We start from the raw sequence: 26,980 nt of genomic DNA, 5'->3' as shown, positions 1-26,980 counted from the left end.
AGACGAATAAGTGAAAAAGAAAGAGAGAGAGAGAGAGAGAGAGCGAGAGAGTGAGCGAAAAAGAGAGAGAGAGAAAGAGATAAATGAAATATACATCAGAGTACAATGGACAAAAAAGCAAGTACCTATAAGTAGTACCACTTCTATACATAACATCCACTTATAAACAATGAATGGACACTGCAACAACAACAAAAAATCCTATTTTTAGGTAAATTAAATTTACATATACATAACAATTGACTACGCTACAAGATATTTTAACAAATAAGACTTTACTGTAATAGGGATAAATCTATAATTATTTACCTGTAAAATAATACGAAGACACGATGGATTGACGTAAGGAACTCTAATGTAACGTTCTGTGATTCGTTGTTTGTAGGTGAAATTTAATAAAAGATTACTGTATCATAACCCTGACGTTTTTTGAATCCTTTATTATTAAAAACACAAAAGATCAGCACTGCTGTTTTAAAATTATATAAAATTGTAATTCTTCAAGTAAAAGTGATACGATTAATGAATGGAAGAGGATACATTTTTTAGAATCAGATAAATCTGTTTTTATTTGTAAATAGGGTGAAATAAAATCATACTGTCAAATTGCAAATTCTTGTCCTCTTTCGGCACTTGCTTAATAAGGTGATTACGCTGCAATGACGTAATGCTTATATATAAAGAATGATTGATAAGATACACGTTCAAAGGGAGCGTCCCATTGGCCATTTGTAATATTACTCGACCAATCGGTGACGTCGATCTAGGGGAAAGTATTTCACTCGCTTGTTATACACGTAGGTGGTCCCGCAGTCAGTATCGTAACTCGAGGAACGTCACTACTCAGTGTACGAATTCGATTTGGGAAAATTGTACGAGGTATGTATTGTTTCTACATTATTTCTACATACTACGCTGCGTGTACGATTGTATAAATTTGTAATTACCAAGAATCATCAAAAGACGAGCGTATTATCGGAGGTTTAATTATTGATTGCACCGTAACAGTCGACTACACCACACCCTGTGGCCATTTTGGACAGTAGAGAGTTGTCTATAAACTCTGAGCGATAAACATTGCTCAAAATGGATCAGATTACGCCAAAGGAAGTGAAAATCTTGGAAAATCCTGAGGACATTCAGGAGAGGAGAGAGCAAGTCCTCAGTCGATATGCGAATTTCAAAGCGGAAGCCCGGAGTAAGAGAGACAAACTCGAGGACTCCCGTCGCTTTCAAGTAATTTTTCGATCAATTTTTTTTTTCATTGTTACTTCTTACTTGACTAACAAACTTCGTTCTCCTACAGTATTTTAAGCGAGATGCGGACGAGCTCGAAGGATGGATTTACGAAAAATTGCAAGCTGCTTCAGATGAAAGCTATAAGGATCCCACCAACCTTCAAGCAAAGATACAGAAACACCAAGCTTTTGAAGCAGAGGTTGCAGCTCATTCCAATGCTATAGTGTCATTGGATAATACAGGATCAGAAATGATAGCACAACATCACTTTGCAAGTGATGTCATTCGTAAAAGATTAGGTAAGACCTCACTACTGTTAATGTTTCTCTCAACTTGCAGCTTAAAACTGACACTTAGATTTGTATTACAGAGGACCTTCATCGATTGTGGGAATTACTGCTCTCTAGATTGGCAGACAAGGGTCTGAAATTACAACAAGCCTTGGTATTGGTACAATTCATTAGACACTGTGACGAAGTAATGTTCTGGATTAATGACAAGGAAGCATTTGTAACGACCGACGAATTTGGACACGACTTAGAGCATGTTGAAGTGCTCCAAAGGAAATTTGACGAATTCCAAAAGGATATGGCCAGTCAGGAGTACAGAGTGACAGAAGTAAATGAGCTGGCAGATAAACTTCTTCTGGATGGACACCCTGAACGCGACACTATTTTACGTAGAAAGGAGGAACTCAACGAATCCTGGCAAAGATTGAAACAGCTCGCCGTTTTGAGACAAGAGAAACTTTTCGGCGCACACGAAATTCAGAGATTCAACCGAGATGCCGATGAGACTATGGCTTGGATCGCGGAGAAGGACGTTGTTTTATCTACGGATGATTTTGGACGAGATCTTGCTAGCGTGCAGACTTTACAAAGAAAGCACGAGGGTATAGAACGCGATTTGGCAGCACTAGAGGACAAAGTTTATACATTGGGAGCAGAGGCAGATCGTCTCGCAGCCATTCATCAGGCAGATCATTCTAAACAGATCCAAGCTAAACGCGCAGAAATCTTACAATTATGGGAGAGTCTTACAGCAAAGGCTAAAGAACGACGTCTGAAGCTCGACGAGTCTTACTATCTGCATAGATTCTTGGCTGACTACAGAGATTTAGTTTCATGGATGAATGACATGAGAGCGATTATATCAGCCGACGAACTGGCTAAAGATGTAGCTGGTGCGGAAGCTCTCGTTGAGAGACATCAAGAGCATAAAGGAGAGATCGATGCCAGAGCTGACAGTTTCGATGCGACTACATTGGCCGGCAATAAACTTTTGGAGAAGGAGCATTATGCTGCAGAAGAAGTAACCAGAAAATTGAACTCCCTCGCTGAAGACAAGCAATCTCTCTTGAGCCTCTGGGAAAAGAGAAAGATTCTGTACGAACAGTGCGTGGACTTGCAGCTATTCTACCGGGACACTGAACAAGCAGACGCGTGGATGGCTAAACAAGAAGCGTTCTTGGCGAACGAGGACTTGGGAGATTCTCTTGACAGTGTAGAGGCTCTAATTAAAAAGCACGAAGACTTTGACAAATCTCTGGCAGCACAGGAAGAGAAGATTAAAATATTGGACGACTTCGCTGGTAAACTGATAGAAGGAGAACATTATGCAGCAGACGACGTGGCTCAAAGACGTCTTCTTCTGTTGGAGAGACGAGCCGTTCTTCTTGACAAATCTGCTCAAAGAAGACGTCGCTTGGAGGATGCGTATAAACTGCAGCAATTTGAGCGCGATTGCGACGAGACGAAAGGCTGGGTTAACGAGAAACTGAAATTTGCCACAGACGACAGCTACTTGGACCCTACCAACTTAAATGGCAAGGTGCAGAAGCATCAAAACTTCGAGCAGGAATTAAACGCCAACAGAACTCGCATGGAAGAAATGGTGGCCACTGGTCAAGAATTAATAGAGAGTGGTCACTATGCCAGTGACAGGATTCGCACTCGTACAGACGAAATTATGTCCCTGTGGGAGAGTCTCACTCATGCCACTGAGAAGAAAGGAGCCAAGCTTCAGGAAGCCTCTCAACAACAACAGTTCAACCGCACCGTTGAAGACATAGAATTATGGCTGTCAGAAGTGGAAGGACAACTGATGTCAGAGGACTACGGTAAAGATTTAACCAGCGTGCAAAATCTCCAGAAGAAACACGCTCTTCTGGAAGCTGACGTTGCGTCTCACTCAGATAGAATCGACAGCATCGCTCAGGCGGCAGAACAATTTGTAAAATCAGGTCACTTCGACGCGGATAACATCAAGTCCAAGCAGGAACAATTACAGGCGCGCTATGCTGCTCTTCAACGACCGATGAGTATCCGTAAGCAACGTCTTCTCGATTCTCTGCAGGTGCAGCAGTTGTTTAGAGACATAGAAGACGAGGAAGCCTGGATTCGTGAGAAGGAGCCAGTTGCTGCTTCCACCAATCGTGGTCGTGATCTTATAGGTGTACAAAATCTTCAGAAGAAACACCAAGCTGTTCTAGCAGAAATTAACAATCATGAACCACGCGTAGCTGCTGTGTGTCAAGTAGGCGCATCTATGCTGCAAGAGAGCCATTTCGCCGCAGAGGAAATTAGCCAACGACTGGCTGCACTGGACGAACATTGGGGCCAGTTGAAAGAGAAAGCTAGGCAGCGCAAGAACGATCTAGATGACTCACTCCAGGCGCATCAATATTTCGCTGATGCCAACGAAGCTGAATCTTGGATGAAAGAGAAACGACCCATAGTGATGAACGCTGACTATGGAAAGGACGAGGACAGTTCTGAGGCTCTTCTGAAGAAGCATGAGGCGTTAGTCAGTGACTTGGAGGCTTTTGCAAGTACCATAGCTGCACTTAGGGACCAGGCTGCTTCCTGCCGCCAGCAGGAAACTCCCACCATTGATATCACTGGCAAAGAGTGTGTAGTTGCTCTCTATGACTACACAGAGAAGTCACCAAGGGAAGTTTCCATGAAGAAAGGAGATACTCTAACTCTGTTGAATTCTAACAATAAAGATTGGTGGAAGGTCGAGGTAAACGATCGTCAGGGATTCGTTCCAGCCGCGTATGTGAAACGAGTCGAGCCTGAAGCAGGCTTGAGTGCCTCTCAGCAGAATTTAGCCAGGGAACAAAACTCTATCGCCGCCAGACAAGCTCAAATTGAAGCTCAGTATGATGATTTGTTGAGACTGGCTCACGAGAGACAGGATAAACTTAACGAAACAGCCAAAGCTTATGTACTCGTGAGAGAAGCTGCAGAACTGGCCACATGGATCAAGGACAAGGAGAATCATGCTCAAGTGCAGGATGTTGGTGAGGATCTGGAACAGGTAGAAGTAATGCAAAAGAAGTTTGATGATTTCCAGGCAGACTTAAAGGCAAACGAAGTTCGTCTGGCTGAGATGAACGAAATAGCTGTACAGTTGATGAGCCTTGGACAGACTGAAGCAGCTCTGAAGATCCAGACACAGATACAGGATCTTAACGAGAAATGGACCAGCTTACAAACTCTGACCGCAGAACGTGCGAATCAACTGGGCTCTGCTCACGAGGTTCAACGTTTCCATCGTGATGTCGACGAAACTAAGGATTGGATCCGTGAGAAGGATGCTGCATTGAACAACGATGACCTTGGAAAGGATCTGCGTAGCGTACAGGCATTGCAGCGCAAGCACGAGGGTCTGGAGAGAGACTTGGCTGCTTTGGGAGATAAAATAAAGCAGCTAGATGAGACAGCCAATCGTTTGATGCAGTCGCATCCTGAAACAGCTGAGCAGACCTATGCCAAACAGAAGGAGATTAACGAGGAATGGACCCAATTAACTGCAAAGGCTAACAGCAGGAAGGAGAAGCTGCTGGATTCGTATGATCTTCAACGTTTCCTCAGCGATTACAGGGACTTGATGGCCTGGATAAATTCAATGATGGGTCTGGTCGCTTCCGAGGAACTGGCTTCTGATGTAACCGGTGCAGAAGCTCTTCTTGAACGACATCAGGTGGGTTAATTGATCGAAAGAATCGTTGTTAGTTGAAATGCACTGCATTGGTTCACACAGTGGTTCACGAGTAATTTGAATTATAGAATCACAGAGCAGAGATAGACGCACGATACGGCATACTTCCAGAGGTACCGAAGTGTTTGACAGAGCATGGAACAAAAATGTGCGACTTTTGCCTCTGAATATTTCGTTTCGTTTACGATTAATCACAACATTTGGTATACTTTTTCTGTTGTTGCTGATACATTGGTTTTTCTTTCTTTCTTTCTTTTTTTTTTTATGTGAAATAGAACAAGATTGGCAAGTCGATGTTTTAGTAACGAAGAACACCGCCTTATTAACACTTGGAGTATTTTCTCAACGCTTCATTCATAGTTGCAATCGCTGCCTTTTTCCGCTTTATCGTAGTGTCTATTGCCGAGTGGATTGAAATACGTGCAAACTATTATGGGTGTGAATTTATATCCAGGCTCTTGAAACAGTCTACACGAATCCATGTAAACTGAATTTCTTTTATGTTACAGGAACACCGGATGGAGATCGACGCAAGAGCAGGTACCTTCCAGGCGTTCGAACTCTTTGGCCAACAGCTTTTGCAATCAAGCCATTACGCAAGCGTCGAGATTCAAGAGAAACTCGAGTCCATGGCTGAGGCTCGTCAGGAGCTGGAGAAAGCTTGGATCCAACGACGTATGCAATTGGATCAGAACTTGGAGCTGCAATTATTCTGCAGAGACTGTGAACAGGCTGGCAACTGGATGAGCGCACGAGAAGCATTCTTGAACAGTGCGGACACTGTTGACAGCAGCGATAACGTGGAGGCTCTCATCAAGAAACACGAAGACTTCGACAAAGCCATTAATGGCCATGAGGAAAAGATAGCCAATCTGCAGACCTTGGCTGATCAGCTGATCGCTGCTGAACACTATGCAGCCAAACCAATCGACGAGAGACGTCGCCAGGTTCTAGACCGTTGGAAACATCTTAAGGATGCCCTCATCGAGAAACGTTCCAAGTTAGGCGAGTCCCAGACTCTGCAACAATTCTCCAGAGACGCCGATGAGATGGAAAATTGGATCGCTGAGAAATTACAATTGGCTACCGAGGAGAACTACAAGGATCCAGCCAACATTCAGTCGAAACATCAGAAACATCAGGCGTTCGAGGCCGAATTGGCAGCGAATGCGGACAGAATTCAGTCTGTGCTTGCTATGGGAGGTAACCTGATCGAGAAACACCAGTGTGCTGGTTCTGAGGATGCTGTTCAAAAGAGATTGGCTTCGATTGCTGATCAATGGGAGTATCTTACGCAGAAGACCACCGAGAAATCGATGAAGCTGAAGGAGGCTAACAAGCAGCGCACGTACATTGCAGCTGTGAAAGATCTTGATTTCTGGCTTGGTGAAGTGGAGAGTTTGCTGACCTCTGAGGACGCTGGCAAGGACTTGGCCTCTGTGCAGAACTTGATGAAGAAGCACCAACTTGTCGAAGCTGATATCCAAGCTCACGAGGAGAGAATTAAAGACATGAATGCTCAGGCAGATTCTCTGATCGAGAGTGGACAGTTCGACGCGGCTGGTATTCAGGAAAAACGTCAAAGCATAAACGAACGTTACGAAAGGATTCGTAATCTTGCTGCTCATAGACAAGCCAGACTCAACGAGGCAAACACTTTGCATCAGTTCTTCAGAGATATTGCTGATGAAGAATCTTGGATTAAGGAGAAGAAACTATTGGTTGGTTCAGACGACTATGGCCGTGATCTTACAGGCGTGCAAAACTTGAAGAAGAAACACAAGAGATTGGAAGCTGAGTTAGGTAGTCACGAACCTGCTATACAGGCTGTCCAAGAGGCGGGAGAAAAGTTGATGGACGTTTCTAATCTGGGTGTACCCGAGATCGAACAACGTTTGAAGCTTCTGAATCAGGTGTGGGCTGAATTAAAACATTTAGCTGCTAATAGAGGTCAGAAATTAGACGAATCCCTCACCTATCAACAATTCTTGGCCAAAGTGGAGGAAGAAGAAGCATGGATCACGGAGAAACAACAATTACTCTCCGTTGAAGATTACGGCGACACTATGGCTGCTGTTCAGGGCTTGCTGAAGAAACATGATGCATTTGAGACTGATTTTGCTGTTCACGGTGAACGTTGCAAGGACATCTGCACGGCTGGAGAAGCTTTGATCGAAGCTGGAAATCATCGTGCAGACGCTATAGGCCAGAGATGTGCCCAACTGCGCAATAAATTGGAACAACTTGGTGCTCTTGCAGCCAGAAGGAAAACCCGACTCAACGATAATTCTGCTTACTTGCAGTTCATGTGGAAAGCGGACGTTGTAGAGTCTTGGATCGCAGACAAAGAAACTCATGTACGTTCAGAGGAGTTTGGTAGAGATTTGTCCACTGTTCAGACGTTATTGACCAAGCAAGAGACCTTCGACGCTGGATTGCACGCGTTTGAACACGAAGGAATTCAGAACATCACTTCTTTGAAAGAGATGTTGGTTGATTCTGGCCACGATCAAACGCCCAGTATTCAGAAACGTCACGCGGATGTAATCGCTCGCTGGCAGAAGCTTCTGGCTGACTCTGACGTGAGGAAGCAACGTTTGTTGAGGATGCAAGAACAATTCAGACAGATTGAAGAATTATATCTGACGTTCGCCAAGAAGGCGTCTGCTTTCAACTCGTGGTTCGAGAATGCAGAGGAGGATTTAACTGATCCAGTAAGATGTAACAGTATTGAAGAGATCCGAGCTCTCAGAGAGGCTCATGCACAGTTCCAAGCAAGCTTATCCTCGGCAGAAGCAGATTTCGAAGCTCTGGCTGCTCTAGACAGGCAGATCAAGAGTTTCAACGTTGGTCCTAATCCTTACACGTGGTTCACAATGGAGGCATTAGAGGATACCTGGCGTAATTTGCAAAAGATAATAAAGGAACGTGACGTGGAGCTTGCGAAGGAAGCACAGAGACAAGAAGAGAACGATAAATTGAGAAAAGAGTTTGCCAAACATGCCAACGCTTTCCATCAATGGCTAGCGGAAACAAGGACGTCTATGATGGAAGGATCAGGTTCGTTGGAACAACAATTAGAAGCGACAAAGAGAAAAACACAAGAGGTTCGTGCACGTCGTCAAGACTTGAAGAAGATAGAAGATCTAGGAGCAATTTTGGAGGAACATCTAATCTTGGACAATCGTTACACGGAACACAGTACCGTGGGATTGGCGCAACAGTGGGATCAATTGGATCAGTTGGGAATGCGTATGCAACACAACTTGGAACAACAGATACAGGCCCGTAACCAATCTGGTGTTTCCGAAGATGCCCTCAAAGAATTCTCGATGATGTTCAAACACTTCGACAAGGATAAGAGTGGTCGTCTAAATCACCAAGAATTCAAATCATGTTTGAGGGCGCTTGGTTACGATTTACCCATGGTAGAAGAAGGCCAACCTGATCCGGAATTCGAAAATATCCTTGATATCGTTGATCCTAATAGAGATGGTTATGTATCGTTGCAAGAATACATGGCGTTCATGATTAGCAAAGAAACCGAGAATGTAGAAAGCTCCGAGGATATAGAAAATGCTTTCCGTGCAATTATTGCCGCAGATCGGCCATACGTTACAAAAGGAGAATTATATGCTGTAAGTATAGAGTTTTTTTTCACTTACACTTATTGATTTTTTTGCTCGTTTATTAACAACACGTTGTATATTTTTAGAATCTTATTCAAGAGATGGCCGATTACTGCATCGCCCGCATGAAACCCTACGTCGATCCCAGAACGGAACGACCAATCACAGGAGCGTTGGATTATATCGAATTTACTCGCACTCTTTTCCAAAATTAATTGTAGTCACATAAATTATTCCTTTTTTATTATGACAGTTGTTAAATTATAGATTATATTACGAATTGAAATATCGGTTGCTCATTTATTTTATTGAATACCTTACTGATATTACTGCCATATGTGTAATCAATTTTAAACAGCCTGCATCGTTAATCTCGATTTTATGTACTGATATATGAACTCTTAATGGAAAGTCATGAAAAAATGAATCACATACTTCATGTGTACCGATCTACAAACATTTTATGGTGGGAAACTATTAGAAAATAGTGCCTTGCATATTTTTTTCAATAAATTTTATTCATATTGTATACAGTACAATTTACAGTCGGATATACGCGGGAAGAATTTAAATAACAAAAGTTATAAAATATAATTGCATCCTATACACAACACGATATTGTGTTACCTAGTATTACTTTTACCAGATTTTGGTAAAAATCTATTTAATACTCCATAATCTTTTGTAGGTACTTCTACTTTTTCTACTTGTGGTCGAATGTCTGATGCTCGACGAATTATATTAATAGTTTCCTGCAAAGATTAATTATTAATATTTACAAATATGCTAAAGATATAATCACATACCTTCCGACTGAGGTCCTTCAGAATCCGTTTAGTTTTAATTACTGCAGCCGTGCCTCCCTTTCCTTTAGCTTTTGTTTTACGAGGTGTAAAGTCTATCCTCTTTGGTTTAAGATGCTACAAAGAAGATCACAATAAATAATCCATCAAATCAATGAAATTATTAAGAAATTAAAATAATTTTGCTTGGTTGAATACACACCAAAATATTCATTTGAGCATTTATTTTATCTTTCAATGTAGGCACATCTACTTCTGTTATAGCAATTGGATCCAAAGAAATTAATTCTGGTTGAATCTTATCTAATAGAGCCTTCACTTCGGCTTCGCGTCTCTGTGTCTTAGTCTGGAATGGATTACTTTCGAGAGCATCGAAATTAGCCTCACCACTTCCAGGTACTAAAAGAGAGGAAACTCCTTTTACTATACCAATGCCCAATACATCTTCATATGGGCAGAACTGCATGCTTGATACGGACCATCCAGCTCGATGACGCAAATAAGGTTTCATTTCTTTGCCCGACAATCTAATTAAATAAATTAAAAACATGCATAAAATAAATTATTTTTACTACCATAGAAACGTAAGATATCATGTAATGTTTACCGATATACTTCTACTACGTTTCCCATTGCCATTGCTAATTGTCCACATTGACTGTAAGATAAATGCTGAACAGGAGCGCGCGTTAAATAATTATGCACTGGACCTACTAACTGTCTGATATCCCATATTTTTACAGATTTATTAGCAGAACTAGTTGCCATATAAGTTCCATAAGGATGAACTGCACAAGAAGATACCCCATGAGTATGGCATAACATTTTTACTAATGGTTGTTTAATGTTTGGGGACCACATAGAAACTACTCCTGTTGAACTGCCCACACAGAGTACAGCATTAGTTGGATTTTGTGTCATTACCTATAAATAAATTGATTACTCTAGTTAACTATTTTTATGAAAGAGCATTAAATATAGTTAAACTTATAGTTAAACTTACTGCTATGTTTCCTACTTTGGCATGATAGGAGGCTACCATTTTGCCTACAGAAACATCTAGCCATGCCAAGTAACCTACTCTAGATGCACTGGCTAGCAAAAAATGATAAGGTAAAAATTCTAACTTATTCACTCTGTGCATTCCTTTTAAACAATGAAGTTCAACTCCTTGATTGTCATATATATAAACCCATTCTTTTTGAGCTGTAGCAAACATTGTTTCCACATGCAACCATGATACATCATGTACTGATTCCATTACATTTATTTCACAGTGTAATTTTTTGGTCACCCAATCTATGGCAGCTACATGGCCCCTCCTTCCACCAAATACTAAATGTCTACCATTTTTTGTGTATCTTATAGAATATGGTCCAAATCTTAGGTCTAAATTGAAATGTTTAGCTGCACTAGTTATGTCCACATTGTCTGCAATTTGTTTTTGATTATATTGTACTGTTACTTCTCCTGCATTAGCTTCCAAAGAACCATAGTCCTCTGTTAAAAGCAACTCAGTCCTTGCAGCATTCTTTACAGTATCTTCAAAAGCAACTTCCTTCTTTCGTAATTTTTCTTTTATTGCTTTGTTAAACTTGAACTTTTTCCGTTCTATGTCAATTCCTTCGCCCTTACTGTATCTTTGCAATTTTTCTTTACTAATTGGTACTCGTCTGTGATGCTTATCTCCTAAAAATATTATTATAAAAAATTAATGTTTTTATATATGAGATATAAATTTAAGTACTTGTAGGTTTCATGTTGTTCCTAATAATTATGACATTAATGATGAAACTATAACATATAAAAAACTGAATGTTTTAGCTTGTCATAATCCTAACCAAAACACGTGGAAAATTAGTAAAGCGCCATATTTATTTAGGGCAATTTCCATAGAAGTAATAGTACTTTTTATCAATGCTTTCAGTTTGTTAAATTAAATTTTAACTACGCATTTTTCCATTAAGCAAATAAACCAAATTTTTTCTACGAAATAAATTAATTATATGTAACTGTATAATTAAATAATTTTTATTACTGTAATGTTTAAATTAAATTTTGCTACGTTATTTAATTCGAGCGCTTATGAATTTGCTCCTGATGGCGCTCAAGATGCAGAAAATATTTCAATGCGAAAAACGTACAACAGATGACTCAATCTCAAGCTACATAATCAAAGGTTGTGCAACTGCTGTTGCTTTAGTTTACTTTGAATTTAACCTGGCAGGAATCCGGCAATTTTGTTTTCTAACGTAATTGTTTATTTATATGAAGACTACTGTAAAATAATTAAACATGAAAACTGCGCCTGATCCAAAAGACGTCCAGGTATTACATGTTATTTGTTTAAAATTCAATTACAAACATTTACGTTCTAGCCTATAACATTAACGAAATATGGTTTTGTGACGTTTATTATAATGCAACATTTCTTTCAGGAATTTCAATTTAAACAATCAAAGACTTGCCAAATTTTAGATGCATTCACATCCATACCAACTGCATGCAGCCTTTTGGCTGCAGACAGAAAAAGGGGATTATTATTTGCAGGTCAAAACAACAAAATAATTATTTTAAAACCAGGAGAAGATGCTGATCCAGAATGGAAAGTAGAATTTAATATATCAGTAGCTGTGTCTAAATTAATGCTCAGCTGTGATTGTTCTTATTTGGCAGTGGCTTCACATGGGCCAGTAATTTTAATTTATGATGTACAGTCAATTATTAAAAATGTATGTTATTAAAATCTATCCCAATTTTCGTTCTGTTTTTACAAACTATTCTAAGGCATATTATAATTTTATTCTTTTTTTAGAATTTACAACTACTATATAAAATTAAAATATCTTCATCAAGTTCAGATGCATTTGTGAATGATCTACGATGGAATCCTGCTATACCAGGAATGTTGTGTACAGTTGTTAATGATTACACTATTGGTAGTTTTAAAATAAAGGAGAAGAAAGAGAAAGCAATTGAATTGATGGCATTACAAAAATTCAATCACTTTGATGCTCTCTGTGCAGCATGGAGCCCTAAAGGGAAGCAAATAGTTGTAGGCTGTAAAAATGGAAAATTAGTACAATTTAAACCTGATTTAAAATTAGCAAGAATAATCCCTGGCCCAAACCCATACATTGGAGAAGTTGTTAGTATTTTATGGATCAGCAATTACCAGTTTTGTGCTGCTTATTTAAGTAGTGAACAGCTTATGAAGAAAATTAATGTTCTTATAGTTGATGCTCCTAAAGGTGAAACACTTGCTCTTTTTACTTGCTATGAAGATATTACTTATGGAATGACAGATACAGAGGGAGAAGGAACAACTCCTTGTTATTACTTTGACCATGTACCAGAATGGGGTTTAATTATTGCTGCCAGCAGCAATAGTAGTGAAATTGCTGTGTTAGGAACTACAGATGCAGGAGTTACTTGGAATCAATGGCAATTAGTAGATAGTGGCAGGGCTGAATTGCCATTAATTTGCACTACAGAAAGCTATCCAGTAGGTTTAGCCATTGACAAATCTCCAGTTAGAAGATTACTATGGGGAGCAGATTCTACTTTACCTCATCCAGTTCCCATTCTTCATATTCTGGCTACATCTGGACAGTTGTGTAGTTTTCACATGGTGAACCTGGTTCCCAATTGTCCTCCAATTAATTGTCCACCTACAGAAATTGTAACTCCACCGCAAACGCAACCAAATGTTGCTCCCGAAATATCTTTTGTTATGAATGGTCTAGCGACTAGTACACCAGTCCCTAAACAAGCAGAAAATGTTACTGAACGTGCAAAACCATTTTTTGCCGGAAATATTTTTGATAAAGTTACACCCGAAGTAACCAATTTGTTTGCACAACCTACAGTTAAGAAGCCAAAACAACAAGAGCAGAAACTTGAAAGTATTAATATGGTAATGAAACTGGAACCAGCTAGAGAATTTCATCCAGAGGAAACTGTTAAACCAGTTCCGGTCGTTAATTTAACGCCAATTAAAGAAACAATTCAACAAGAACCAGTGGAACAAAAACCATCTCCAGATGATGATGCTAGAGACATTCGTGCATATTTGGAAGAATATAATTTATTCGAGAAGGAACTACGTAACAGATTAGAACCGCAAATATGGGAATGTGGCACAGAAGAAGAACGTCGAAAACTTGTTGATACGTCTGTTATAATAGATCAGTTTTTACGAGAATTGAGAGAAACAACAAATAGTTTATCCAGCGATATTACATACTTAAAAGCATTGCTGTTACAATCATTTGCTTGGGTTGAAGAAACTAAGTCAAAAAATGCGGCAACGAATGATATTACCACTAGAAATTGCGGAGATAGTAATAAAATATCTGATCTTCAGAAACTATATTATTATACTCAAACACAATTGAATCAAGCTAGCAAAATTTTAGATCTAGAATGGTCAGATCATAAGAATCAGGAAATGTCACGAATGAAAATTCCTCATTTAGAATTTATTTATCAAAATATCGTATTACATAGTAAAATCCTTCAAGAAGAGAAAGGCAAAGTGGAGGATCTTAGTAAACGATGGAAATTAATAAATCGTAACAGTACTATTTTCGGATTAAATCTTTCATTATCTAATTTACGTATTGCATCGTCAAAATCTTCAGCTACTCTTCCAAGAAATGCAGGAATCATAGAAGCACGGTGCAAAACGATTGCTTCGAAAACTTTGAGTTTTACTCCAGAGAAACAAATTAAATTGAGGAAATATTTATCCGCTTGTACTCCAAGAATAATAAAACCTGTTAATCCTTCGCCTATTCAACATCGTTTGGAAGCAACTTTATCTTCTTTAACTTCTCTCAATAGTACGAGTAATGATACTAAGTCTAAGGTGGAACGACCAGTCTTAAAACAATCTCCAGTTACCAAACAACAAACCACCGAAAAACCGAAACAACAAAGTCCTTTGGCTTCATTGAATAGTATCGTAGCAAGGATTGGTACAAACGAGACTAATAATGTATCACAACAAAACAAACAAACTAGTTTTGGTATCACTTTTCCACCTACATCTGGAAGTAAGCCAGTTCAAACTGAGAAAGAATCAATTACACCAGCAATTACTGCAGCATCTCAAAGTAAACCAAAGCAAGATACTATTACATTTGGTCAAGTTAATCCTCCTACACATAATTTGCTTAATTTAATGAAATCTTTTCCTAAAGTGGATAGCATTACATTTGGTACACCGGCGCAAAAGTCCGAAGAAACGACTACGCAAAAATCTGTACTTAACGAATCTACCATGAAAAGTGGAAAAGATACTATATCAAATGCTGATGGTTTCAAAGTTGAAAATAGTCTATTTGGTACTAGTTTACTAAAAGATGCATTATCATCAGAGACATCATCAGAAAAAGTACAAACTATTACTCCAAATACTGGGCTGAAGTTTGGAATGGCAATACCAGCAACAACAATGGCAAAAACTGATGCAATGTCTACATTCAGTTTTGCTTCACCAAATACTGTTCCTGCAACTATAAACAGTACTCTACAAAGTACACTAGTTGCATCCCAAACATCGAGTGCACAAACATTTTCTTTTGCTTCAAAACCATCAAGCACTACTACCCCATTCAACTTAAAAGTGACACCATCAACAACAGCAGCATCTCAATCACAAGACTTGTTGAACGTAACGGGATTATTTACAGGACTTCAAACGTCCAATCAAGCACCTAATATACCCACTAATATATCCAGCTTTCAAACATTATTGGGGCAAAATGTACTTGGTGGCAATGAAATTTCTATAAGTCTTGTGAGTGGAACTCTTTCTAAAGACACAGTTACTACATCTGCAGTTGCAACCACACCTTCAATTACAATTGAAAAAGTACCTTCTACCGAAGTAAACGTTCTTGGCCCCTCAACAGGTTCTGTACAGGCTTTACCTGCTGCATCTACCACTGCTCCTTCTACCACTGCTCCTTTATTCGGCAGTCAAACAAATACATCGAATATTAATATATTTGGAGGAATGTCAAATTCCATTCCAACCACGTCTACATTTACCGTGACCACAACTGCACCTGTAGCTGAAACTATAACCACTGCATCCGTGCCACTGTTTAGCGGCTCCAGTACCGCTTCAGTTACAAGTACAGCAGCAAGCCCGATAATAGCAACTTCTACTACAGTCTCTCCATTCCAGAGTCCTTTGGCAAAACCTACTTTCGGTGTACCTGTCATAAATGTACCAACAGTAAGCTCCACTAATGCCGTTCCCACTACTACATCTACACCTACTTTCGGAAATGCCCCGACGAACACAGTGGCGGTTACACAAGCGGCTCCAGTCGCTGAAACGCAAAGTTTTCTCGCCCTTACAACGAACTCTCAATTTTTAAATTCACCAGCAGTTTCTTCAACGGCCAACGCCTTTGAAAAACCAGTTACCAGTCCTACTTTTACGCCTTTTGGAAACTCGACAAACACATCCATATTTGGCCAGATATTCAGTGAAAATAATGTTAATTCCATCTTTGGTGGAAACACTCAATCGTCCTCTACAACTTCTATTTTTGGAGGCAGCACAGCTTTGACAAATACATTTGGAACAACTCAGAAATCAATGTTTGACACAGAAAATACATCTTCCTTTGGAGGTGCAGCTAATAATGCTACTTCAGGATTACCTCCGCCTGAATCCACATCTCCATTTGGTGTTGCTGCACCTAATGCATCTCCAATGGGTGTAGAGCAGCCTGTGCTAGGTGCACAACCAGCCTTCAGGCAAGCGCCTTCATTTAATACAAAACCAGTATTTGGATCGACACCGACATTTGGAGCTCCAAAACCAATCTTTGGCGGTGGTTTTGGAGCAACGGCGTTTGGCGTCAGTGCTACTCCACCAGGTAAATATCTTATTGCTATACCATGCTTCATATTTTGTTACATACTAAAACTAATTGTTAAAATATGTAAAAATAAACAGCATTTGGAAGTCCACGTACAATGGAAAGTCCTGTTCAAATTGATAACAACATGCCGAATGTTTTTGGAAGTGTAAGTGGTAGCAGTACATTTGAATCTTTGGCGAGTCAATCGACTGATCTTAGCTTCAGTAGTTTGGCGCAGAAGAGCGTGGACACACCAAAATCCCCAGTATTCACTACGTCAGTAAAAATTACCTGAATTTTCTTTTTTATTTTTCAGAGTGTAAAATTAGAAATAATTAATGTTTTTGTTTTTATTGCAGCGGAAGCTCCTTCTCTACCTGGCGATAGTTAACAAACGTTTAAATTTGAAATATCATCTTTTAAGATCCGTTATTTTTATAAGAGACAGAAAAATAGAATTTTTGTGCCCTTCTCAATCAGGTTAGATCATATACTTGTAATTAGTTCGGTCAAACACCGCTAGTTTTAGAATATTGTTGACCATCTGTATTATAAAAACGTTGAAGTGATTTAGTATATTTTGAATTTATTTACAATAAAAAATTTTATAAAACAACTGTGCATAAAAATATATTTAGATGCCCCTCTTTATGGGTTTCGGTGCAATCGATACTTTAGTGGGTTTACAAACATCTATGACACATGGATCGTCAAGAGGAGAATGGGTGCATACAGATGAAGACGGCACGAGAAGTGCTAGAGATATTTCTACATTGCAGGCTTCCATCCAAACCTGATGCGACAGTAGAACCGTAGTTTTCAATCTGTAGTCACTTTGCTCGGTGTTCTGCAGTCGTAAGTCCGATTGACGGGGTAATAGCAATTGCACTTGCTGATCAGGGTGCCTTAGTTTAATACGTAGTATACTAGAATCTCGTAGATTCAGTATTTTTGCTGTGAGTGGGATTCCAAGTAGAAGACCGCCTGTAAACTTCAAAGCAGCATCTGCATCGCCTCTAGGCTCTTCGATAATCGCTCTACAGAACCGAGTAGACACCGATGGCCTTGGAAGTCGTTCTTCTCCTTGCGACGCAGGTGTTAAAAGTAATGGTAACAGCATTCGCGTTAAAGATCCTGGTTTTACATCTACTAAAGTAGGAATTTGAAGAACAAGAGCTCTGGAGAAAGATGGCAATTTTGCCGTATCCTGAGGTAGAGTGTCAGCTTCAGATAAAAAGTGGCGCGCGAGTGGAAGTGCACTTCTTCCTGTGACACTTCTTGTTACTCGAATTAATTCTACCGCCAGTGCTTTCAGCCATACGTCATTGGCCAGTATCATTTCGTTTTCACCTAATCCACTAAATAATCGTTGTAATCTGCAACATTTGTATAATATATTGATGAACGAATTTTTATATAACGATTAATGTGATTAATGTAAAACGTAATCGTACTTCTGGGTATTCTGAAGAAGAACCGAAACGTTGGTAGTTGTGTTCGTTAATGGATTCGTCGATACCGAATTCGTGGACGACATTGAAAATTCTTTCAACACGGATTTTAAAAGTAGCAAGCATCTTATATACAGTGTAGTGAAACGCGCAGCTCCCTCCATGCGATAATCCATCTCTGCTAGACGATCGAGATCAATGGCTGCAGCTTCCAAGAGTTGCGTGTGCACTCTGCCACCGGGCCTTGCATTTTCAACACCCGTTACTACCTTTTCTAAGAATTCTTTCCCACGTTCAGCTTCTTCGTCTGTTTTATCTTCCTTTCCAATGTCTAGTCCACTTAGTACAGTTGGTCGCAATCGGGGAACCAAATGCGGCATAGTGTCGCGTAAGTAATGATAATGTTTGGATGCATGTTCTGTAAAAAGAGCATGCATGCTTGGACAATGCAGCGCTGCATTGAATATCAGAACTAGCACGCTGGCATCTATCATTTATGGTTAAGGCTAGCAAAAACTCGATTTTATCATTTGTAGTACGTATCGAAACAATTTTTAAAAGGATACAAGACGGTTCATCGACGTCCGGTTCAGGTGTATCAAAAAATGGATGTCGTCCAAGAAGTTGCGGCACCAAAGGCAACGTTAAATAAGGATGCGAGGCTCCCAGTGCAGCTAAACAGTTTCTAATACTTTCTTTGTCTTGTGGATAGCGAGTTAAGTTATCGAGAAGACGATTTACACACATATGAAGGCAATTCCTTGTAGCAAGTCGACTAGCTGCCAAAGTAGCGTGTAAACCTTCTCGCACTTCGCCTGAAAAATCTTCTAGTGCTCCCAAAATTGTCTCTAATTGATCTTCACGAAGCGTTACGCTTGCGGACATTTTCCTCAACGACTCAATAGCTCTCAATCGCACATCTTGAATTTCATCGTTAAACATATCGACCATAAAGTCTAACGAAACTCTAGCTATGTTTGGTTGCTCCAAGGATAATGTGCAAAGAGCTTCAACTGCTGCTGTTCTTACCTGAATATTTTTTATTTTTTTTTAATAGAAATTGTTCTATATATGTATAAGTAACAGTATACCTCTAAAAATTCATCTTCCAAGCCATGAATAAATGCACCACAAGAACCACTCTTTTCTTCTACTTCTGGCCTATCTGCTTCTACAACTTTTTGTTTTTTATCCAATGCTTGTTCTATGTATCTTTGTGATACACCTTTCATTGTTCCTAGGAGAGACATTGCCGAAGCTCTAACTCTAGCCGATAAATCGCCCATAAGACTACAAATTTGGGAAAATGCACAATCTACCATGCGTATATCTTCCCCATCGGCTCCCACGATAATACTGAAAATTAGGAACGCATACGTATAGGCGACAATAAATACTTATGAGAGATTGAGGTAGATGTGATGAAACATAGCTTACTTTTCTGGATATTCTCTACCTAATAGCCATATTAATTTAAGAACAGTTCTACGAACTATTTCATAATCATCCCTAAGTGCAGCACAAGCTTCTCCAAAAAAGCTTGCAGGTAATCTGCAACCTCTATGAGAATGAAGTTCAGCCATTGTCTCAAATGCTTGAGCACGTACTCTTGGATCCTGGGAACGTGCATAATTACCAACTAATATCAAAGTATCATCTGCAGTATTTGCAGTTAAATATCTGCCAATGATAGAGAGGCAACGTGTTTGTACACCATGCCAGGTATCTGGTAAATGCTCTCTAGCAATCTTCAATACAAGTGTCCTAAAATTTAATAAGTCAGTCCTGTTCCTGTGTCATTAAAACAAAATTTTAACTATGCATAGAATACCTATGATAATCTCCTAGCTTTAACAATGTTGCTAAACCCTGGCTTTTTACTCTATGTGATTCTTCATTTCTTAAAAGCTCAGCAGTTTCACTAACAATTCGTGTCTTTTCTGCTGAATCATTTGTTACTTCTCCTAATTCTGCAAATATCCAAAGTATTTTGGCACGAACTGCTGCCTCTGTTTCTATAGCAAATCTCTCTGACAATTTTTTTACCACAGAAGGAACATCTTCTGGGGAGATGTATGCTATTGTATCAGATATACGGACAAGAAGCTGTAAAGCGTCATTGCCACATTTACATTTTTCAAGGCACTCAATGTAAGCTAATGCTGAACTTCCTTCTGTTCCATTTTTATTCCCTGAACTAGATACAAGGCGCAAAGTCCTTAACCTTTTTAATGGTGGTTCATTTACAACCTATAAATAGGTATAATTAAAAACTAAAGGAAATTAAATTTGTTTTAAATAAAAAAATTTGATTTACCTGACTTTGATTAAATTCTGCTAATACTCTTTTCTTCATTAAAGCTGCCATTGTAACAAAATACCCTAAACTTATGTATGAAAAATACAAAGTTTGTATGTTCTTTAATAACTATATAGGATCAAGTTATATTTTTTACTATTACAAAGCGTGAAACATCGAAATTAATTTGTTTTTCCACATTAAGCACATAATATGGTTTGCTCGATGTTAGAAATATTTATATTTCTTAAGATCATAAGTTTTGTATATAATTTAAACTTTAAAAATGTTCTGCACTAAAAACAAAATAACAAGGTTATGACGATCAACTGATCATCTGATGCAGCTCATATATATACACGGATAATGTGTTAGACAAGGAAAGATACAGTGTTAGACAAGGATAGAAAATTTGAAAAAGCGAAACTAACGCCATCTCACGTTAGGTGACGCGAACTACGTTTTCTTAATAGGATAACTGAATATAAACAGAGGCATTAGACAAGGATAGCACCAGTGTGCGACAAGGATAGAGAGAGAACGCTTTCTATTGGTCCGCAGGCCGCCGAGCTCCACCTATCAGGCCCCAGATTAAGTCGATCGATGAAAAATCGTTAATAACTCATTAATTAGGATGATTTTGTGAACTTTTAGAATTGAAGAATGAAGCATGGACCTTCAGCAACTTTCACATATAGTTTTTAGTGCTCCAAACCCTTTCAGCAATTAGTTATTAACAATTTTAGTACGGGATCTCGGGAACGATACCGCACACCGTCAAGTACCTTTATGGTTCTTCAATAATTTCGCAGCTTTTTGCTAAATTCTCGTACAACTATCTGTATGCATCTGAAAGGCAACTCCTTTGGCTATATTCTCATATAATTTTTATTAACATATTCGGTTTAGTTTAAGAGTAATTAAATATTCTTTGGGAGAGTATTACACCCGTCGTATTCAATCGTAACATATTTTCGTTATTTCAATAGAAATGAGCGACTAATTATACACCTTAATGCATGCAGAATGTAGAATGGACTTTCATCTATATTCTGCAATTAGTTTGGTAGGCGTAACTGGTGTGGTTTATTAGATATTAGCAATTGTTCACAACTGTCGGATATACTCGAGTACGATGAATACGGGACGCTCCCGTATAATCTTTAATAACTCCTAAATTAAACCGAATATGTTAATAAAAATTATATGAGAATATAGCCAAAGGAGTTGCCTTTCAGATGCATACAGATAGTTGTACGAGAATTTAGCAAAAAGCTGCGAAATTATTGAAGAACCATAAAGGTACTTGACGGTGTGCGGTATCGTTCCCGAGATCCCGTACTAAAATTGTTAATAACTAATTGCTGAAAGGGTTTGGAGCACTAAAAACTATATGTGAAAGTTGCTGAAGGTCCATGCTTCATTCTTCAATTCTAAAAGTTCACAAAATCATCCTAATTAATGAGTTATTAACGATTTTTCATCGATCGACTTAATCTGGGGCCTGATAGATGGAACTCGGCGGCGTGCGGACCAATAGGAAGCGTTCTCTCTCTATCCTTGTCGCACACTAGTGCTATCCTTGTCTAATACCTCTGTTTATATTCTGTTATCCTATTAAGAAATCGTAGTTCGCGTCACCTAACGCGAGATGGCGTTAGTTTCGCTTTTTCAAATTTTCTTTCCTTGTCTAACTCATTTCTGTAGTGCTATCTTCGTCCACCCCTGTTTCTTTCCTTGTTTAGCTCGTTTCTCTAGTGCTACCCTTGTCTACCCGTATTCCTTTCCTTGTCTTACTCATTTCTGTATTGCTAAATACCTCGACGAGTTATTCTTCGTAGTAAGCACGACTACTGATGGTACATCATCATCTTCCAATAAGAATTATACAAAAATTTATCACATAAATTAACCAAAAATTTCTACATTAATCACTGAAATTCTCTACTACACGTTGAAAGAAGAAAAGAATAATAAAAATTATGAAGTTTCAGTAATTTAGAATCGCAGATGAGGTACAGGATAGACCTAACACCTAATACATTTTTTTGCCCACGTTAGGAGGGCTGAGAGTGTTCTTACCATTTTCGTGTTGCTTTCAACGTTACCGCTTCGACACAGAATAAGATTACAACATTACTAGTGGTTGGAATTAGAACGAAGTGTATCTATGAAATTACAAATACGATGTAGGACCGAATATTATATATTTACTCGTACATGAAGTAAAGAATTCTATATTTGTTTTTAAATGTATAATATATACATTAGGTTAATTTTCAAGATTTTTTCGATTATTACGCGTTTCTAATGATATCCGATCTTGGTTTATTCAATTTTGTAATGAAATATTGTTTAAATAATGAATGTTTCGCAAAAGGAAATGGATGTGGTGGGTAAGGGAGAAATGAATAGACTGTAAAATGCTGTAAAACAATAGTGGTATATTTTAGCCTTTTGTAAAATACATTTCTGCGGTGTCCTGGTAGGTCCATCTGTAATTCATACGAAAACAATAAGTTATAAACAATTTCTGGCTCATCTACTGAATATAATGGTTAAATCAATGTAAAATTAATATATTAAGCTGTTTTATTAAGTTAAATCATGCAACAATTTTATTTAATACTTAAAATAATTATAAATTACCACCTAAATTGTTATTTAACAAGGTACACTAATTATTCTATGCAGATTTAACAAAAGAAGTTTTTTTTACATCTGTCGACTTTACCATCTTTGATGATTGGATTGTATATTATTTCTAAATTCACCGCTTTATTATCGTAGAGGGCCTAACAAAACCTCTGATATTTTACACGATCGGTATTTCAGAACGTTAGACGTAATGTCCCATAAGACGATAGGTCTATTCTATATCTCGTCTATGGTATAATGATGCCTATGATAAACACATCTTTAAGATCCCAACAATTACATATAACGAATAAAAGCAAACATGTTTTACTAACGATAACGTTTACAACAGTTTCATTCATTATTGTCTAAGAGATTCTGAAAATATGAGTATAGACATTTTTGTTTACCATATAGTAGGTTGACAGTAAGAGAATCTGTCAAATTGACAAGCTTGTCTGGCACTAACATGGCTGCCGAGATCAATAGAAAACTGTCATGATACGTTTTGCCCATGCTCGTCGGCGTTATTAGATTTTCTAAGATGTATCGCATGAACAATTTTTTGTGAACATGAACTATTTTTAAGTCATTATAAAATTTATTTATATTTCGGTGAGAACATCATAACTTCGACCATTATCATGATCAGTGAAAGTGTTCTGAATAATTGTTGACCCGTGAAAAGAGGGTGATTCACAACAATGTAATACAGCATTACAAAAACAATATTTTTTTATAATCGATTAAAAGTCATATACATTATAAAAGTTCCTAATATTTCGCAGGAATATCGACGATGTATTTATTTTAAAAGTATTAATTAAGAAAAGTTTTGAATATATTTAATATTTTTACATAATTGTTGTTTCATACTTGTCCCATAAGAGAGTGATTGTTTCTACAATTTTTCGTAATATTCTTGAATTGTTGGAGTGAAAATATTGGGATTAATCAAGGAAACCATTGAGTTTCCAATAAATGAAATATTAATATGGACTTTTTTGAATTTATTTGTGTATCTGTGATTACATTTGTATGCGGTATAATATGTACACTTGTGCTGGAGTTTTATCTATTCAAAAAGTATTTGGAAGTAGCACCTTTAGCAAGCCCACCAAAAAAGTCATTTCACCATGGCAAGGCTCAATTACCCGAGGAATTACTTGAAAAAATTCAGGATGAAAAAAAGAATTCCAATATAAGTATATTACGCCCAGGAATGAGCCAAGGAAATGAGAACTTGGCAATAAATTTAACTCTACAATTTTTGTTCAATGAACTTCGAAATGCTGAGAGAGTAAGGCTTTGGTTGTATAGAAAATTAAATAATGAGTTTAAAGAATTATTAACTCAGTCTACTACTGCTAAATTGTTAGACAGTGTACAGGTAAAATATGAAGTTGGAGGTATTTTGTGATATTTGCAATGAAGATATATAAATAATAATGTGCATATGTTTTCAGTTAAGGGACTTAAATCTAGGTACACAGTTTCCCACAATAAAAGGTTTGGAAGTTGCAGATTCAAAAATAGATGCTGATACAGGTTTACTGGAGTCATTGGATTTATCTTTAGATTTACATTATTCTGGGAATTTTCAATTATCAATAGATGTTAAAATGCTCTTAGGAAAAACTGCTTATATGGCTTTGCAAGGTACAATAGTAATTTAGAAAATTGTCCTGAATGTATGCAATACATATTTGTTGAATTTAATTAACTATTTTTCTTTTTTTAGTAAAACGTATCAGTGGTAGAGCCAGATTGCAATTTACACGTGTTCCATATACTCATTGGTCCTTAAGTTTTTATTCAGATCCTATACTTGAATTGGAAGTGCAATCCCAATTTCAAGGTCGTCAATTACAACCACAGATAATTTCATTGATCACCGGACAAATTCGAAGAGCTGTGCGTCGGAAGCATACACTACCTCGCTATAAAATGCGCTATAAACCATTCTTCCGCAGACTGAACGATGAAGCCGTAGATTTATCTGAAGTAAGATATTTCTTGTCTTTTTAGGATCATAGCACAAGAAAAGAACGTATTTCATAAAAAAAAATTTATTTAGGTTGCCAACATGCAATTAACACCAGGTTACTTGGAAGTATCACTGGTGGAAGTGAGTAGATTAAATCCTGGACCTAATATGCTTAATGCAGAAGATAAGTCACAAGTTGAAATATACTGTACAATAAGCATAGACTCAACACCTTGGGTATATCTGACTCAGTATACTGGAAATCCTTATATGGTGTTGGATTTAATTATTAGTAAAGTCAGTTCTCAGCAACTTGGTGTAGTATTTAAACACGAATTTGTGCCAGAAATAGGTCATATATGCGTGCTAGTCGAAACGATAATAGTTGGAAGTCCTGCTGCAATTGCGGAGATGAAAAAAGGAGATATTTTAGTAGCAGTAGATGGTAAAAAGGTCTCTAATATGAATCAAGTAGCGAAATTTGTAAAAAGTGCTGTGCAGAGACGTTTTATTATAAGGGTTGAAAGGAAGTATTCCAAAGCAGACTTGGAGAAACAAGCTAATATCAAATTGGACAGTGAAAGAATATCAGCAGAAAGAGGAGCAGATAGAAAAACAATGAAAACCGATTCTGCATCGAGTAAAGTGGATACGCCCAGCGAAGATGGTAGCAAAATGAAGTTTGAAAGCCAAATTAAATTTTCAGACTTAAAAGATTCGGAAAGTGAAATTTCCGAAAAATTAGAAATGGGTAGTAAACTTTTTAGACGAAGAAAAAGCAGTGCACATATCGACGAAGCTGCACAAACACCAGATTCTACACCGTCTAGAAAAATTTCAACTACATCGAATCAATCGATAATATCGAGTAATTCCCAATTTTGCTTTAACGACGATAACTATGTAACAAATATATCAGATTTATACTATACTACGAAAGAAAAGGAATATGCATCTTTGATCTCTTTTGAGGAAACTAGGACTTTTCGAATTGATTCAGAACTTCAGTATTTAAATATAGGGGTATGGGGTCGTGTACGAGGAGGAGAGATTCCTGCGAAATTATTAGGATACATAAATGTGCCCATGAAACTAATTCTAGCACAATGCTATACATCTTCAACTGGCCATTACCTTAAATGCCATGCTTTATTACCACCAGACAGTAGTATGTATTTTTATTATCAGATATAATTGTCAGTATAATTTTTACATTATGGTAATTTTATATTTTATTTTTTTAAAGCTTCTTTAGCAACAGTTCATCCAAAACTACAAGGCTATTCAGGATTTGATCCAACACTTTGTTACGGTGACATTTTATTATCTTACGTGTGGGAGTCGAGTTACCCGAATTGTCACGCGGTTGGTGATTCAGGAAAGAAAGAGAGTGCAGAAACTGTGAAGGCACAACCACCTTTGAGCGAAGAGATTACTGAGAAAAAGATGCACGATTTTATTAGAACTCATTTTCATCGTGCAACGCATTGCGATTTTTGTACAAAGAAGGTTTGAATCTTCACAATTGTTTACTTCTCTAGATATATACTTTACATCAAATATTAGAATTTATGTTTGCTGTATAGATTTGGCTAAAGGACGCGGTACAGTGCAGAGATTGTGGTATGGTGTGTCATAAGAAATGCGAAGTACGTTGTCAAGCATCGGGAACATGTGGAGCCGAAAGTATAACGACATTGGCAATAGAAGCTGACGAAATAGAGCCTACTACTCTTATTGGGGAATCAAGTCCAGAAATTTCTCTAACCAGTTGCGAAGATAATGTACAGGTACTCAAGACGTAGTAAAAGCTTTTATTACACTTGAAAATGGTATTTCCAACTCGCTGAAAGTTTTCAATTTGCATTTTGAAACAGCAATGAACACTATAGTTCGCATTTCCATAAAACAAACAAACTTTTATCCGTTTCTTCACACTTGTGATCCAATGACATTTTTTAGAAACACTGATTACATTTAAGATAACACAGGATTTTAAATCGAATTTCTGAATTGAATTTTATCGAGTATAATGTAATATACATA

General features: G+C 37.9%; 5 protein-coding genes across 6 annotated transcripts in view; 3 read left to right on the top strand and 2 right to left on the bottom strand.

Annotated features, from left to right (window-relative positions):
* Window positions 1-802: 802 nt before the first annotated feature.
* LOC108571859 (spectrin alpha chain) lies at window positions 803-9,088 on the top strand. Of its 2 annotated transcripts, XM_017934006.1 has the most exons (7): window positions 803-879; window positions 1,009-1,236; window positions 1,307-1,538; window positions 1,610-5,226; window positions 5,313-5,357; window positions 5,754-8,882; window positions 8,960-9,088. In XM_017934006.1, exons 2-7 carry the CDS (start codon window positions 1,087-1,089, stop codon window positions 9,086-9,088), a joined length of 7,302 nt encoding a protein of 2,433 aa, XP_017789495.1. In that variant the 5' UTR covers window positions 803-879; window positions 1,009-1,086. The 2 variants fall into 2 exon arrangements, with proteins under 2 accessions (XP_017789495.1, XP_017789496.1); XM_017934007.1 differs by lacking the exon at window positions 5,313-5,357.
* Window positions 9,089-9,434: 346 nt separating this feature from the next.
* On the bottom strand, window positions 9,435-11,539 carry LOC108571815 (WD repeat-containing protein 46). Its single transcript, XM_017933956.1, has 6 exons — window positions 11,424-11,539; window positions 10,680-11,365; window positions 10,284-10,600; window positions 9,879-10,203; window positions 9,680-9,793; window positions 9,435-9,625 (listed from the first exon to the last, which is right to left on the bottom strand). Exons 1-6 carry the CDS (start codon window positions 11,434-11,436, stop codon window positions 9,497-9,499), a joined length of 1,584 nt encoding a protein of 527 aa, XP_017789445.1. The 5' UTR covers window positions 11,437-11,539; the 3' UTR covers window positions 9,435-9,496.
* A 417-nt stretch (window positions 11,540-11,956) lies between these two features.
* On the top strand, window positions 11,957-16,947 carry LOC108571773 (nuclear pore complex protein Nup214). The gene is made up of 5 exons (XM_017933905.1): window positions 11,957-12,004; window positions 12,115-12,408; window positions 12,492-16,575; window positions 16,656-16,836; window positions 16,920-16,947. Exons 1-5 carry the CDS (start codon window positions 11,972-11,974, stop codon window positions 16,945-16,947), a joined length of 4,620 nt encoding a protein of 1,539 aa, XP_017789394.1. The 5' UTR covers window positions 11,957-11,971.
* A 247-nt stretch (window positions 16,948-17,194) lies between these two features.
* Window positions 17,195-20,379, bottom strand: LOC108571853 (integrator complex subunit 4). The gene is made up of 7 exons (XM_017933997.1): window positions 20,329-20,379; window positions 19,843-20,261; window positions 19,449-19,775; window positions 19,103-19,367; window positions 18,578-19,040; window positions 18,015-18,498; window positions 17,195-17,936 (listed from the first exon to the last, which is right to left on the bottom strand). The coding sequence occupies exons 1-7, from the start codon at window positions 20,377-20,379 to the stop codon at window positions 17,195-17,197; spliced, it is 2,751 nt and encodes a 916-aa protein (XP_017789486.1).
* A 3,510-nt stretch (window positions 20,380-23,889) lies between these two features.
* The window catches only part of LOC108571851 (PDZ domain-containing protein 8), a 5,165-nt gene continuing 2,074 nt past the window's right edge, over window positions 23,890-26,980 (top strand). The window contains exons 1-6 of the mRNA XM_017933996.1: window positions 23,890-24,337; window positions 24,414-24,606; window positions 24,689-24,951; window positions 25,025-26,102; window positions 26,181-26,443; window positions 26,521-26,724. Coding sequence (XP_017789485.1) covers window positions 23,942-24,337; window positions 24,414-24,606; window positions 24,689-24,951; window positions 25,025-26,102; window positions 26,181-26,443; window positions 26,521-26,724 — 2,397 coding nt within the window. The 5' untranslated portion in view covers window positions 23,890-23,941. The remainder of the gene's footprint in view (window positions 24,338-24,413; window positions 24,607-24,688; window positions 24,952-25,024; window positions 26,103-26,180; window positions 26,444-26,520; window positions 26,725-26,980) is intronic.

Source organism: Habropoda laboriosa, unplaced genomic scaffold (assembly GCF_001263275.1).
Source record: "Habropoda laboriosa isolate 0110345459 unplaced genomic scaffold, ASM126327v1 scaffold99, whole genome shotgun sequence".
In the NCBI taxonomy this organism is placed as follows: Eukaryota; Metazoa; Arthropoda; class Insecta; order Hymenoptera; family Apidae; genus Habropoda; species Habropoda laboriosa.
This window is presented reverse-complemented; position numbering and strand designations above follow the sequence as displayed.